The sequence below is a fragment of the Nanorana parkeri genome, unplaced genomic scaffold (assembly GCF_000935625.1).
Source record: "Nanorana parkeri isolate BGI_ZX_2015 unplaced genomic scaffold, ASM93562v1 scaffold182, whole genome shotgun sequence".
NCBI classification, from domain to species: domain Eukaryota; kingdom Metazoa; phylum Chordata; class Amphibia; order Anura; family Dicroglossidae; genus Nanorana; species Nanorana parkeri.
This window is the reverse complement of record NW_017306450.1, coordinates 221,875-236,858: the sequence shown is the minus strand read 5'-3', so window position 1 is coordinate 236,858 and position 14,984 is coordinate 221,875. Positions and strand designations below refer to the sequence as shown.

The 14,984-nt window shown below is 42.4% G+C and overlaps 1 protein-coding gene across 2 annotated transcripts in view; it reads right to left on the bottom strand.

Annotated features, from left to right (window-relative positions):
- LOC108785885 (integrator complex subunit 6-like) overlaps positions 1-14,984 on the bottom strand; it is a 68,072-nt gene that overhangs the window by 2,954 nt on the left and 50,134 nt on the right. For both annotated transcript variants that reach the window (XR_001941157.1, XM_018555060.1), the window contains exons 12-16: positions 14,646-14,858; positions 13,691-13,814; positions 12,793-12,935; positions 9,891-10,128; positions 7,934-8,317 (exon numbers count right to left, since the gene is read on the bottom strand). Coding sequence is in view for 1 of the 2 variants with exons in the window: in XM_018555060.1 (XP_018410562.1) it covers positions 7,934-8,317; positions 9,891-10,128; positions 12,793-12,935; positions 13,691-13,814; positions 14,646-14,858 (1,102 nt within the window). In the remaining variant the exon portion in view is untranslated. The remainder of the gene's footprint in view (positions 1-7,933; positions 8,318-9,890; positions 10,129-12,792; positions 12,936-13,690; positions 13,815-14,645; positions 14,859-14,984) is intronic.

Sequence of the window (14,984 nt, the reverse complement as noted above, 5' to 3'; positions counted from 1 at the left end):
CCTATTTTAAATCCGAGTGACAGAGCTCTCCTCTTATCTGCAAGTGCTCTGTGCAGCGTTATGTAGAGAACACACCACAGCACATTGGAGGCTTCACACTAAGCTATGCATTTTATAAATAAACCACAGAATGTAGACACAGTGTGAGTTTTATAGGGATGCAGTTGGTGAAGAGAAGATATGCTTTCCTTTATAAACTGGCCGCATAGTGATAGTAATACTTCAGCATCCATTGATTTTTGTTGTTACAGTAAAATCATTTTCTTGGAGTTCATTGAGGGACACAGCTCTGAAGAATTTGGAGAAGTAGGGTTATGCTGCTGCCTCCAGGAGAAATGGACACTAGGCAATAATATTAAAAGCCTGCCACTTTAAGGACTTAACACCTCACACCTGCCAGGTGCAGCTAGCAGTGTGAAAGGAAATGAGGGGAGGTAGCTGTGTCTCTCAATGGACTCAGAGAAAAGGATTTTACATTATGAGAAAAAAAAAACATTTTGCTGCGTCCATTGAGGGACATAGTTCTGAAGAACTTCAAGACGTAGTGACATTCAAAAGCAGTCCAAAAAAAGGGGGCAAGCACCATGAATACTAGAAGAACCAGCTTGAATACTCAAACAGCTGCCTGAAGGATGTTTTTGCCAAAACCAGCATGAGAAGAGGCAGAAACATCAACTTTAACAAAAGTGAACAGAACAGAAGACCAGGATACGACCTCGCCATTTGAGTAACAGAAGCCTGATTCGGAAATGCCCAAAAAGTACTAACTGCCCTAGTAGAATGAACAGAAACAGGGAAAGGAGGAACCTTATCCCTCAACTCATAAGCTTGAATGACAACCTGACAAATCCACTTAGAAATAGCGGATCTGGAAGCTAAACAACCTTTTCTAGGACATCCAAGTGGAACAAATAAAGAACCTGAACGCCTAAAGGGAGCTGTGGCTGACAGATAACCTCTAACAGCCTGCAAGACATCCAAACAATGAAGATAAATTTCCTTAAGATGAACAGGAGCTGGACAAAGTGAAGGTAAAACAAGGTCTTCATTTAAATAAAAAGGCCGAAACCACCTTGGGTAAAAAAGAAAAACAACCTTGTACTTATGAAGAACCATATTGCGATCTCCCCAAAACAAAGTACACAACTCAGAAACCCTTCTACCCAAGGTAATGGACAGAAGAAATGCCACCTTTTTGAATAACAAAGAAAAAAAATGACTTGTATAGGGTCAAAATTAGGTTTTTGTAGAACAGATAAAACCAAGTTCAAGTCCCATGGAAGAAGAGTAGACCTAACAAGACAGGCCACACATGGAACTCCCAGAAATCAAGGAATTAGAAGCAAGAGGACTTTTAAAAGGACTGACAAGGCATATATTCCCCCACCCTTTAGATTGTAAGCCCTCACGGGCAGGGCCCTCCTTACCATCTTGTCTTGAATTGTATTGTAATGTCTTCCTTATATTGTAAAGCGCTGCGCAAACTGTTGGCGCTATATAAATCCTGTATAATAATATATCTGACTATTTGTCTTTCAACACTTGGGTTTCAAGAGCCAGGCTGTTAAAATCAGCGACTGAGACCCCCTTCCCGAGGATTGTTGGCAGGCATCTTTAATAATACCTTGGACAATTCCTTGGATGCCTCAACACAATTAGGCCCATTAATGCTTGACGTTGGAAGAACCCGTTGACGAAATCATATTTATTTATTTTATTTATTACAGGTATTTATATGGCACCGACAATTTACGCAGCACTTTACATTGTAGCACATTCACATCAGTCCCGACCCTCAAAGAGCTCACATGCATAAATAGAGGGCCAATTTAGACTGGAGCCAATTAACCTACTAGCATGTCTTTGGAGTGTGGGAGGAAACCCATGCACGCACAGGGAGAACATGCAAACTCCTTGCAGATAGTGACCTGGCCGAGATATATTCTTACCTTTCTCACATCTCTGGTTCTTCCTCGCCCATTGATTTAGCTTTTGTTAATGGTGCTTTACTCTCCCATGTGCTAGACTCCATGTATTTACCTGGGGGGTCTTTTGGCTCATTTACCCCTGTGTATTACGCTAGACGTGTTCCAGAAACCCAGGGCACAGTGATGGTGTTTAGCGCCTGGCTGGATCTTAGAACCTACTGTTGAAATATCACTCCAACCCCACTTGTCTACCTTCTGGGGAATTAATACTTACTCCACTCCCTTCTCTAGTCTGTGATGCCTTTAACCACCTCCCGTCTATGGCCGTTGCTGAACGGCCGGACGGGAGCCTTATAGGCACGGGAGGGCGTCTTAAGATGTCCTGTGCCCGCTTGTGTGCAGCCCTCAGCGTGCACACGAGTGGGGAAACTGTCAGCAATGTAAGCAGCCAGCGATGGTGGTTTACATTTAAACGATAGGACGTCTCTAGAGACGCCCGATTGCTTGTAAAAGGTGCGGGTGTGCGCTGTGCCCGGTACGGATGGGACCAGCACAGCGTCGCTGTCAGTGGAGATCAGTACACAATCTCCCTTTAATCTCCTCTCGGGTCCCCGAATGTAGGAAGTGATGTATATTACATCACTTCCTGCATTCAGGGTCACTCTCCGGTTACAGATCTCTGCTTCATCAGCTTCTCTTGGGGTCCCTAAGTGGCCCCTGATGTCTCCATAAAGAGGACCTGTTATGTGATTTGGCCATCACATATGGGGGTTTCTTAGCCCTCTATGTGATAGCAATAAGATTAAGTGTAAAAAAAAAAAAAAGGTTACAAAAAACAAAGCATACAAAAATAGTCACAAATAAAAAAAAAAGTTAAAAAAAAAAACATTTTTTTAAGCCCCCCCCCCCCCCACGCAAACATGTGTCGGGTGCGCCTATGTGCGAAGATGATTGCGCCCATTATGCCGCACATATTACATATCACCGCAAACGTCGGAGTGAGCGCAATCATTTTAGGGCCATTAATTACTGATAACACTACACTGATGAGCGGTAAAGGCGTTTGAAGCGTCGCCTATGGACAATTTAGGGTGTGGTCGTTTTCTGCAATTTTAAGGCTTGACATGTTTGGTGTCTATTTACAGCAGTTGCAGTAGAGAGAGTGCTCAGTGGCTCACTCTAGCTCCCCTAGTCTGCTGCGGGATTTGTTTGATGGTTCGTAGTTCGATGGATCTTACTTCATCATCAGTCTTTAACACACTCTGATTTAAGTAAGCAATCTGAGGGTTTGTTTGAGAAAGGAGATACAAATGGTAAATTATTGGCAACGCTTATGGCAGAGCAGAGGATGAATACTGTGAGTCCTTGTATCCAATCAGATGATGGCTCTTTGTTAACTGCCTCAGAGGATGTCCTGCAGGAGTTTGTTACCTTTTACTCAGCTCTTTATCAAAAGATTGGATTCATTATCAGCTTTGCTTGAATCCGTAGAACTTCCACAACTCTTCTCTTTTGATGGGGAGCTGCTTGAGAGGTAATTCGTGGAGGAAGAGATTGTCCGAGAGATTAGTTCTTTGCCAAATAATAAATCTCCTGGTCCTGACAGTCTCCTAGTCGAATGGTACAAAGTATGTGGAGGACTTAGCAACCAAACTCCTTAGTTTATATACTGATTACTGGTTTCAGTTGGGTACTCTACCTTCATCTATGCATGAAGCTTATGTGGATTTGATTAGCAAACCAAATTAGGATCCTTTGAAATGTGCTTATTATAAGTCCATTTCTCTTCATTGTCACAGGTCGGCTAGAACTATGAGGTGAGTGGAAATCACTCATCTCATAGTTCTCCTTTAATATGGATCTCAAGATACTGACTAAGATGCTTGCAATTAGACTCTCCAAGGTCCCAGCCACAGTGGTGACCCCGGATCAGACCGGATTTACCCCTCACACGTCTACGGATATTAACCTTAGGAGGATTTATACTCATACCCAAATTATACATGATAACTTGGGGTCTCGAGCGCTGGTCTCATTGGACCTTTAAAAAGCTTTTGACTCTGTGGACTGGGGGTACCTCCAGGCAGTTTTGCTTAAGAATGGCCCCGTTTTTCACAAATGGATCAGTATTCTATATTGTCAACCAACGGCAGCCATTAAGATCGGTACTGCCCTTTCTCTGAGTTTTCCGGTCTGTAGGGTGACACATCAGGGGTGCCCCCTCTCCGCTGGCTTATTTGCCCTGGTGGTTGAGCCCGTGCCGTGCGCAGATCACTCTTAAAGGACTGTGTATTGGTAAACTAGAGAAAACAGCCTGATACGCAGATGATTTGATTCTGTTTCTTGCTGATATGGGCCCCTCCCTTACTGAGTCTCTTCATATGTTGAACTTGTTTTCCATTTATTCTGGGTTGTTGGTGAACTGGGGTAAATCACAATGTCTTCCTCTGGATCCTTCTTCTGGGTTGTCCCATGCTCTGCTACAACAGGTGTTTCGTTTTAGATACCTGGGTTTACAAGTCACCAATTCAGTTTTAGACTTTATACCTCTTAATGTGTCCCCAATTTGACTCTCTTTAAATCTCGTTTAACAGCATGGAAGAATTTGCCATTGTCCCTTCTGGGTAGAATTTTATTAAAATGAAGCTTCTGCCAGTTCTGCTTTATGTTATACGTAATTCCCAGGTGTGGATTCCAAAATCTATATTCAGTAAGGTGGATAAATTAATTTCGGACTTTCCAGTCATAATTAAATTCTAGTCCAGTCATAATTAAATCAATGGGAAAGCACATAGAATCCAATTACCAGTTTTGCAGCTACCTTGGGGGGAGTGTAGTTTGGCGGCCCCTAATTTGTACTATTATTTTCTAGCTGACAAAGCCAACCTTTGTTCACAGATGGTTGACCATGCAACAATCAGATTCTGCTGTTACCTTGGAGGCTCCCAAGCATTTGGTGTTGCGTGGACAGAATTCCCCCTATAGACAGACCATCTCTATGCGATCGGTTTTGAGAGCCTGGAAAGTTGTTCATCCTTCATCCACCGTTGTGGAGAAACTAGTCTTAGTAATTTTGCCTCTATTCTGGACCCTGTGCTTTGGACGTCACGTGAGGTAAAAACCTTGGTTGATATTGTTCAACAGGGCGGTTTGCGCTCTTTGGAAGACCTTAAAGCCTCCTTTAAATTGCCCAATTATTATTTCTTTAGGTATCTTAAACTCCACCATGCATTTTATTGTCAGTTCCCAGGGGGCTACTTGACCCTTTCTCCTACCAGACTAGAAGGGGAGATAAACTGAGGAAGCCTCTCTCAACTGTTTATCAGTTCCTTACTCTGTGTGGAGCTTCACACTTGGAAAGGTGTCGGCTGGCTTGGTCGATGGATTGTCCTGCATTGGACTCGGAGGACTTGGCGGAGATGTGGTGTAGCCATATGACTACACTGATCTCTGTTCGGGATCGACTGATACAGTATAAAATTGTGCATCGAGCTTATTTCACGCCTGCCAGGCTTGCTGCCACATGTGCTTCCAGGTCCTCTGAGTGTTAGAGATGCATGCATGACCCGGCTGACCTTCTCCATGTGGTTTGGTCATGTCCAGTCATAATTAAATCAATTACTAAGACCGCACTAGACGAAAACTACTCAAACGATAACAACTGATATTGCTAATGAGTATAAACACTCGTAAATTGAAAATCTATGCACTGCGCTCAAAATCAACTAGTATTGAACAATACACTACTATAACATTACATTGTTTTTCTTTCTTTCTTTTCTATACTGTATATGTACAGTATATGAAGAAACTGTGCATTATACATATGAAAATCCCTTAATGTCCATTTTTTTATATAAACTTTCGCCTTATCCCAGCAAAATATTCATCCAGTGTTCGCCATTACGGAAAATATTTAACCTCCACCAAGTTTTTTTACATGCATGAAATTTTATTTTCTCCGCCGTGATCCAAACAAGATCTTTAGGAAATGCACTCACCAGATTTATAGGCTCTCCAACATACGGTGAGCTTCAAACGCTTTATTACTGATGTTATTTCCTCTTTGCCCGAAGCTCAAAGTGATCAGATAGCATTCAATCCTTTCAATTTTCTTTTCTCCTGCAACCTGGATACGCCACGCTTTCAAGCTCTAAAAGAAATAGATATCCCTCTCATAGTGTAGTGTTTCTCATTTTTAGATTTATTGACTAACAAAAACACTTACATAAAAAGTAATGCAGTCGCATCAAAGATATTCCGTTTGTACGGGTCTCAACGGGACTACAAACAGAATACCTTTGATGCGACTGCATTCGTTTTTATGTAAGTGTTTTTATTCTTCAATAAAATTTTCAATTGAGAAATACTACATCATGACCGGGATATCTATTTCTATTTGAGCTTGAAAGCGTGGAGTATCCAGGTTGTAGGAGAAAAGTAAAAATTGAAAGGATTGAATGCTATCTGACCACTTTGAGATCGGGCAAAGAGGAAATAACATCAGTAACAAAGCGTTTGAGGCTCGCGCTATGTTGGAGAGCCTATAAATCTGGTGATTGCGTTTCCTAAAGATCTTGTCTAATCTGTCAAAAACGTGACAAAGGTTCGAACTCTTCCCTGCTCTGTTCAAAGAAAAGGAAAAAAATGTTTGCCTGGAGCTAAGCCTGAATGTGCTTTTTTACAGAAAATACATGGAGTATGGTTATCTCCAGTAACCAGAGGACATATGTAGAGGGCACATACTGCCATTAGGTGGATAAAAATACATATGTAGCGATTACAAAATAGATATTTTGTAAAGATACAGAAGTCCAAATTTCTGACCATACAATGCATGTCAATCCGTCACACAAATGTCCACATATACATGAAGTTATTCAAAATGACCGAACAAACAGCTTTAAAATTCTGAAGCAACTTTGTTAAATTGTGTAGCCAGTAAATGCTGAACTCCTTCACACCACAAGTTAAAACATGCGCACCACAACACATTGTACTGTCTATGTGCACTGACATTCTTTGGTAAAGTAGAACTGTATGCAAAAACTAAAAATAAAATCTGTATTGTAGCATTAGAAGTAAAACATGCCCGTCTCTGAGATTATTTGTCTCTGACTTCCAGCGCAGTAACCAGCTTGCACTGTGAATGAGCCCTTAAACGGTAATGCCACTGTCCCAGGCTAATTTGTGAAAATTGAATTAACCCCCCGCTCCATCCCCTTCACGGCTGCCAGTGTAATATCCATACACCTTACACAACAGTGCAGCCCTGCACTCAGCATTTTAGATCCCACTTGCAAATGGTGAGTACTCATTGGTCAGCTAGGTCACCTGACTGTGCTGACCAATGAGAAGTGCATCTTGCTTAAGTGGCAGATTGGTAGGGGTAATTCCATTTTCCCAAATTGGCCTGGGAAAGTGGAATTACCCTTTAAATGGCTAGGGAAAATGTGCTTTCACCACCTGGGATTAGACCGACAAGTGTGTAAAATATTAATCCTGTGTATCTGTAATTAAAAATGAGAACTGTAAATTCAAGAGAAAATCACACATGTGTAAAAGAAAACACCAGAACCATTAATAGGAATAAGTTCCTCCATACAACAGAATCCACATTCAGTAGTCACACACTGAATGCACAGGTCTTGCCTGACCTTTGCTACTATCCCCTGGTGACAATGGGTTGGATGGGAAAACATATTTTGAGATGGTTCTTAGAATTTAGAATTAATTACAGGTGCAGTTGACCTGCACCTCGGAACTGCTTTTGAATTCACATCGACTTGTATGGAGAGAAAAGCAGTTCCAAAAACCAATCCTCCTGTAGGTGGCAGTATAACTAGACAGTATAAGACATTCTGTGTCTCTCAATGGATGAGGTAGAAATATGGCTGCCCCCAGGTACATAATAAAAATGTGTATAATTGCAAACTATACATAGAAAAAATATTAAAAACATTTCCACACACTGATAACATAAATGTACATCACTTTGGACTTACTTCTTCCCGGCTTCCGAACTTCTTTCATGACCCTAATTTTAATATCTGCATTTGTCCCGTTCATCATGATTTGCGCTTCCTTCAGGGAATTTGGCACAGATATTGCAGAAGTGCATTCCCGAGTCATTGGAGAGACCTCTAGAGGAGTGTAGTCTTCCAGAGGTGACTTTATAAGTGCGTTAATAACAGGCTTGTGGTCTAAGTTATCATCATTTAAGCAATTTAGTTCATCAGTAACAGAATCAAAGTTGTTAGGCAACAAATCATCATCGCCTAGAGCAGCTGGGACAATTAGTGGAGAAAGTCTATCTATTTGTTTTTCTACAGCCTGGCCATTGCCTGTCCTCTCTTCATTAATTTCTGGAGTTGCTGTATTACCGGCATCTGGAAAACACAAAGTTATTAAAGAGATAGCTTTGAGTAGAACATACCACAGGCTTGATGTAAATGTAAGGTCTCTAAATAATATTGGGCCTTATTAGGCAATGTTTAAAAGACAGGACCATTTAGTTTCACATAGCTACCGAATCAATACACCTAGTGGGGGGGTATATCAAAACTGGAGCAGATTTGCACTGCAACCAATCAGCTTCTTTGTCTCATTTTCAAATCTTACCTGAGCAAACTGAAGAAAGATGCCGATTGGTTGCCATGGGCAACTGCTGCAGTATTTTGCAGGCTATATACTGAGAGCGCTGCAGCTGGGACGGATCCAGACAATACTGTCGAGATCTGCCCACCTGGCTGATTGACAGCAGGCTCTGCCTATGTAGAGGCAGAGCCAGCTGTGCCCTCCCCCTCTGATCCTTCAGTCAGTGCTGGAGGATCGGAGAGGGGGGTAATCCCTGCGGGGAGCTCTCTGCAGGGAGATGATCGGAAAGTGAGCAAGCGACGCTATGTGTTCGCTCACTTTCTGATCAATAGAGCCAACCTGTGACATTCAGGATGAGTGCAATTCACTTAGCTCATAGTTCTCCTTTAAGTCAAATATTAAAATTTTTTATCTGACTGACTGCAATGGCAGAATGCAGAAAGTAAAGAAATGCTGATAATTAGGACACTCTTTGCATAATTTATCCTCTATGCTGCCCTGCAAAAAACAATTATATGTAAACCCGGAATGGGAAATAGCAGCTGGCGAATAAGTGTTTGAACATGACTGGTGTCTCTTCTCACTTAAACCAATGACTAAGATTAATTAAAATCAGACAATATCTGGAGCAGATGTGCATAGGAACCAATCAGCTTGTACCCTTAGCCTGTTCAGTTAAGGTTTGAAAATGAAAGCTAGAAGATCATTTATTTTTATGGAATGAACATGTTTAAGGAGAAATCTGTTAATGTGCCCATACACTGTACGATTATCGTACGATAATCGCGGGAAATCCCGCGATCGTACGATAAACGCAAAGTGTATGGAAGGCGTGCGACCGTGTCTACTGTACGATCGCATGCCTTCCGTCGAACAAGCAGGCTTCCGGCCTTCCGTCGCGTGCTTGTCGAACAAGCAGGCCTTCAGGCCTTCCGTCGCGTGCTTGTTCGACAACTGCCGAACGGGCCGGTGTGCGCACGCGCACACTGCCCGTTCAGCATTGCAGTCATCGGAAGCCCGCCCCTCAGGGGGGCGGGCTTGCGATGATCGCAAGTACGATCTGCCTGTCCAAGATGGGCAGATCGTACGTTTTTTTAATTACTTTACAACTCTCGCAAGACTTTTGTACAGTGTATGGCCACCTTTAGGATGATAAGATCACGAGTCTATCTTAACATGTTGAGCTTTATAGGACTTTGCCAATAATTACCCAAAACTAAAATACCAATTTTGAGTGGCGCTCAGCTTTAAGAAACCCACCCCTTTTTCTAACTATGAATAGACAAGTGCCTAATCTCTCCGTTACCATGGAAAACATATCCAGAAACAAAATTCTAAAAACCACAGCAAATAATGCAGGCTTACCTTTATGTATGGGAATGGGCTTAATTAGGTTGTGTGGAGTTGGGCTACCTGGTGCTGTAGGGGACCCCTTCCCTCCAACATGATTGGTGATAATAGGGGGAGTCTGAGGTCTTTTTAGGAGAAGCGGAGACATGCTTCTTCTTCTCTTCAGAGAGGCTGGCGTGTTGGCTTCTCCAGGACGTTTAACTTTATTTTGAGGTCCAGCAACAAACTCATCAGCTTCATCAATCATCATACCCTAGAGCAGAAAAAAGTTACATGACATGTTACCAATAAAAATAGAACCTTCTGCTCTTAAACAGTCCAGTCCATACATGTGCAGTCTTTTATTTTATTTTTTGAAGGAGAACTGAGGTCCGGGCTTTTCCCCATAGTTCTCCTAAGGGTAACGGAAGGACACAAACAAGCATCCTCCCATCACCCTAAGCTCAGTATACCGCGAGCTACAGCTCGCGGTATACTGAGACGCCGCAGCCGGATCCCAACATTACTGTCGAGATCCACCCAGCTGCGGGATTGACAGCTGGCTCTGCCTATCTAGAGGCAGAGGTCAGCTAGAACTATGAGGCTGAGTGAAAATCACTCGCCTCATAATTCTCCTTTAATGTACATATTAAACTACAAAAAATGCTGCAGGTTGTCAGGGCATTGTAATTGATAATACTGCAACTTTTCTCATGGCCCAATGTGTTGGGGGACATAAGCAGGCTCTAAAAGACAGAGCGGCATCGAAAGCAGGAAACACATTAATAGGAATGACAATAGAAACATTTGGGAGTAAACAAGTCATCTAGCTGTACAAAATAAATGCTAGGATTAATGTAAAAACAAACAGTGTCCCCTGAGTCAGTTAGAATGCAAAATTGCACTGCCTAAATACGACAAAGGAGTTTCTGCAAATTGTTGTTACAATCTGAGTGTAAGGACTTCCTATAATTAAATGATCGCGGAGTTACACTATCGCTTCCCTGACCAGTAAATTGAAAAATACAAATGAAGACCCTGGTCTACATTTGTGACACACATTACAGGGTAAGCTATAAGGGGTATAGAACAGGGATGCAGTGATACCGGCATCTCGGTATCGAGTACCAATATTTTTTTCCCCGGTACTCGTCAATGCTGAATACCGATACCGGAAGTCCCATTAAGGAAGCCAGGCAGCGTGTACTGACTCGACACTTGGCTTCCTGATTAGCCGAGCGGCATGTAATGACTCGCCACCCGGCTTTCAGATTAGCGGGGAAGCTGTCCCCCATGCTTCTCGAATATGTGACGAGAAAGCGCGGAGCTGGCTTTCTGGCCAATCAGGAAGCCGGGCATCGTGTAATGAGGTGACAAGGGAGCATGAAGCTGGCTTCCCGGCCAATCAGAAAGCCGGGTGCCCTGCCATTACACAGAGCCCAGCTTTCTGATTGACCAGCTTCCCGCCCAGTCAGGAAGCCGGACAGTGAGTCATTACACTCTGCCTGGCTTCCTGATTGGCAGAGAAGCCGACTCCATGCTCTTCCGTCATGGAGCATGGAGCTGGCTTCCGGGCTTCCTGACACAGGAAGTATCGGGCTAGGCACATCGGAGCATTTGGGCGAGTAAGAGCACTCGCCCAAATACTCTGCATAGGCAGCGATACTAGTATTTGTGCATCCCTAGTATATAACCCACTGAAAAGAAATTAAAAAAGCCACCTCAAAAAATATTTTTTAAAGAGGACTGCCCTGACTTCAAAAAACTAATTGAAGAGATCTCAATTTAAGCTCCAGTATCCTCCTGCCATTAAAGAAAAAACAAAGCCAAAAAAACATTTGTTCTAAAAACCCCTTTTAAAAGGAGAACTATGAGGTGAGTGCTTTTCTCTCACCTCATAGTTCTAGCCGATCTGTGACAATAACACTGTCACAGGTCAGCTCAGTAGATCGGGAGGTGAGCGAACACATACCAGCGTTCCCTCGCCTCCGGATCCTGTCACGGCTCTCTGCCGTGACAGGGGAGGGGCTGGATTCCCCCCTCCCCGCCAGCGCTGACTGGCGGAACGGATGGGGGAGGGAGCGGGTACAGCTGGCTCTAGATAGGCAGAGCCAGCTGTCAGTCACGCAGCTGGGCGGATCCCGGCATAATTGGGATCCGCTTCAGCTGCGGCGTCTCAGTATACCGCGAGCAGCAGCTCGCGGTATACTGCGCCGTCTAAGTAGCAGCTCGCGGTATACTGAGCCTAGGGTGACGGGAGGACGCTAGTTTGTGTCCTCCCGTTACCCTAAGGAGAACTATGGGGAAAAGCCTTAACCCCATAGTTCTCCTTTAACAATAAACCACTAAACTAAAAAGCACTTGTGCAGGTTTAAAAACCACACCCACGTCTCCTCAATTGCCTCCTGTCTCAATGTGAATAATATATACATCAGAAATACAAGCATCAAACAGATAGGTCAATATGTTGCTTATAAGTTCTAGTTATGTGCAAATAATGTATTATTATAATAATAATGACTAAATGTGAATTACTTTCACTATACACAATAGTTGCATGGTAAGATCAGATTTAAATATGGGGATAGAGATGTATAGATCAAATCCACTAAGAACGATCCCCCCTTTCATCAAAGAAAACATTCATATTTGGTGCTTATTATAGTACATTATTTGCACTTAACTAGAATTTAGAAGCAAGGTATTGAGTTATTGCTGTTTGTTTTATGCTTGTATTTCTGATGTACATACTACCGACATCGAGTCAGCAGGCAATTCAGGAGACGTGCTTTTTTATCGTAGTAGTTTTTTACTTCTATTTAATGACAAGAGGATACCTGAATCTTAAATTGAGATATCTCTTTAATTACACATTACATGATCCCTTTCTGACCCTTGTGCACCAACTCATTGTTTTGTTAATAGTACATTTGCATACCTTCTTATCTTGCTTAAATGGATTTCCAAATGTGTGCAGCCGCTTTGGTTGGTCAGGATCAATTTCTCGGAGAGGGGAAGGCATTAGTTTCAAGTATTCTTGGTAATTGCCCATCTGTGCTACTGGGACACTATGCAGACAGTCTGTGAGGCAAAAACCACAAGATTTATTGTTAATAAACAACTACATAGCAGATGATGTATTTCAGTAAACTATGATCCAACTGAAAAAGGAAATAACCTATACATACACTCCCCACATAAACACAAGACCTAACTTGCACAAATCCAATTTTGCACAAAAAGCCGTGCAAATGCTATTGACAGACTCCCACAAGTTACCGACCAGATTCTACAACGTATTCGGAGTGTAATACACATAAGGTAACTTAGATAGGGGTGTGTAAAGTGTGCGGAGAAATGCAACATTGTTTTGTGTGCCTATTAAGCTCTATTTGATCACATAATGAAACCATGGCATTTAGAGACATTAGAGCTCCGCACTGTACAGAATCAAACTAGAGGGCCAATTTAAAATGCAAAAACGGATCTCGCTTTATTACGCTACAGCAACTACTCAGTATATCCGGAAATATGGGCAAAAGAAGCTATAATCAAATCATTACTTTTCTTGTAGAAAAAGTCAATCTTGCCGCAATTTTCCCCAAGCCACCCTTATGATCACGGAGGCTGCCCATCACACTAACTAACCAATAGTGAAATGAGAGGATGTGGAGCCAATCTAGACTTTAAGAGTACTGTATTCAAGAAAGTTACCCTCACATAAGTGAAAGAATATTCCGTTTTCATGTGTTGTAATGTCTTCCTTTTTATTTTAAAACGGCCACATAACATATAGCTGCTAGTAAGAGATTTCAAGGCCTGAAAGAGGACTGTACCTTCATCTTGCCCCACAATCAGCTTATGCGTTTTCAGCAAATTAGCTCTCATCCTTGTCAACTGATCTAAGAGGTTTGCACGTGGAATGTCATATGCATTTCTGTAGGTCTGTGGCTTCAGATCCTAAACAAAAAGTCATGTGTTAGATACACACTTCAAGTCAATCAATATCATGTAAAAATAGAAACTGTTTTGGTTTGTTCAGGTGCTTAGTAAAAAGCACTTTTCAGGGGTAGCACAACACGCAGCATTTCCTAAGCAACTAGTGGTCTTCACTGCACTAATGACATGCTACATTCATCTTTATAGACAGAAGATGTCATTAAGACACAGCGTGGGTGATTGCGCACTTGGACTTGGTCAGTCAGAAAGTATAAAAGGTTACATCCTTGCGCAATTTGACATCGGTCCTGAACTAATTCAATGGCAGCTCCACCAACTCTCAGAGATTAATAGAGCTTGTCACTCAGGATAGCCAGTCTGTAAAATGCAGCTCACTGTTTAAGTTCTGTGTCATACCTGCACGTTCCGGGAACGCATATTTTTGTGCGCGATCACGGAAACGTGCACAAACGTGAAACGCACTTGCGGTGCCATTCCTTTGTAATGGCACCCCAAACGCAGGCAGCAAGGCGTGCAGTTTTGCAAAGAGTTTCTGCGCGTGCAAACCACACAAACGCGGCAGCAAAACCCGTGTCCCGCCCAACGCACAAAATAGTGTGCGTGTGTGTATATATATATATGTGTGTGTGTGTGTGTGTATATATCTATGACCGTGAACCAGGCCTAACTGAGCCCCAATGACACAGCTCTAAATCGCTTTCAAAAAGGGTACATATAAAAGTTGTAATGGAGCATTTTCCACTGTGTATAAACGTACATTGTTGTTCCTGATTTCAAGTTGATGGCGTAAATTCTTCACAATAAAAATTCACACTTAATTGCCCAATATACCTTATTTAAAAGTCCAATTTGGAAACCAGGAAACTCCTTCAAACTCTCTGATAGTCGGACGGAGGCCTCTCCAGAGATTCCTTGAAGTAGCTGTTTGATGTCTTTATTGTGAACTAAAGATGTTCTTGTGGGGTTACTTTTCACTTTAAGCCCCGACTCCTGTGGGGCCTTCTTTCCAACAGATACTATTATTCTCTCAGATTCCATTTTTGTCTGCAACATAAAACATGTGAAGAAACATGATTTAAAGCCCTTTCACTACCAGCCAGACATGTTCTGAGTAAATAACATGACGCTTCAGAAGGGCTCGTGCCAAGAAACAGATGTGGAGGGTTTCAA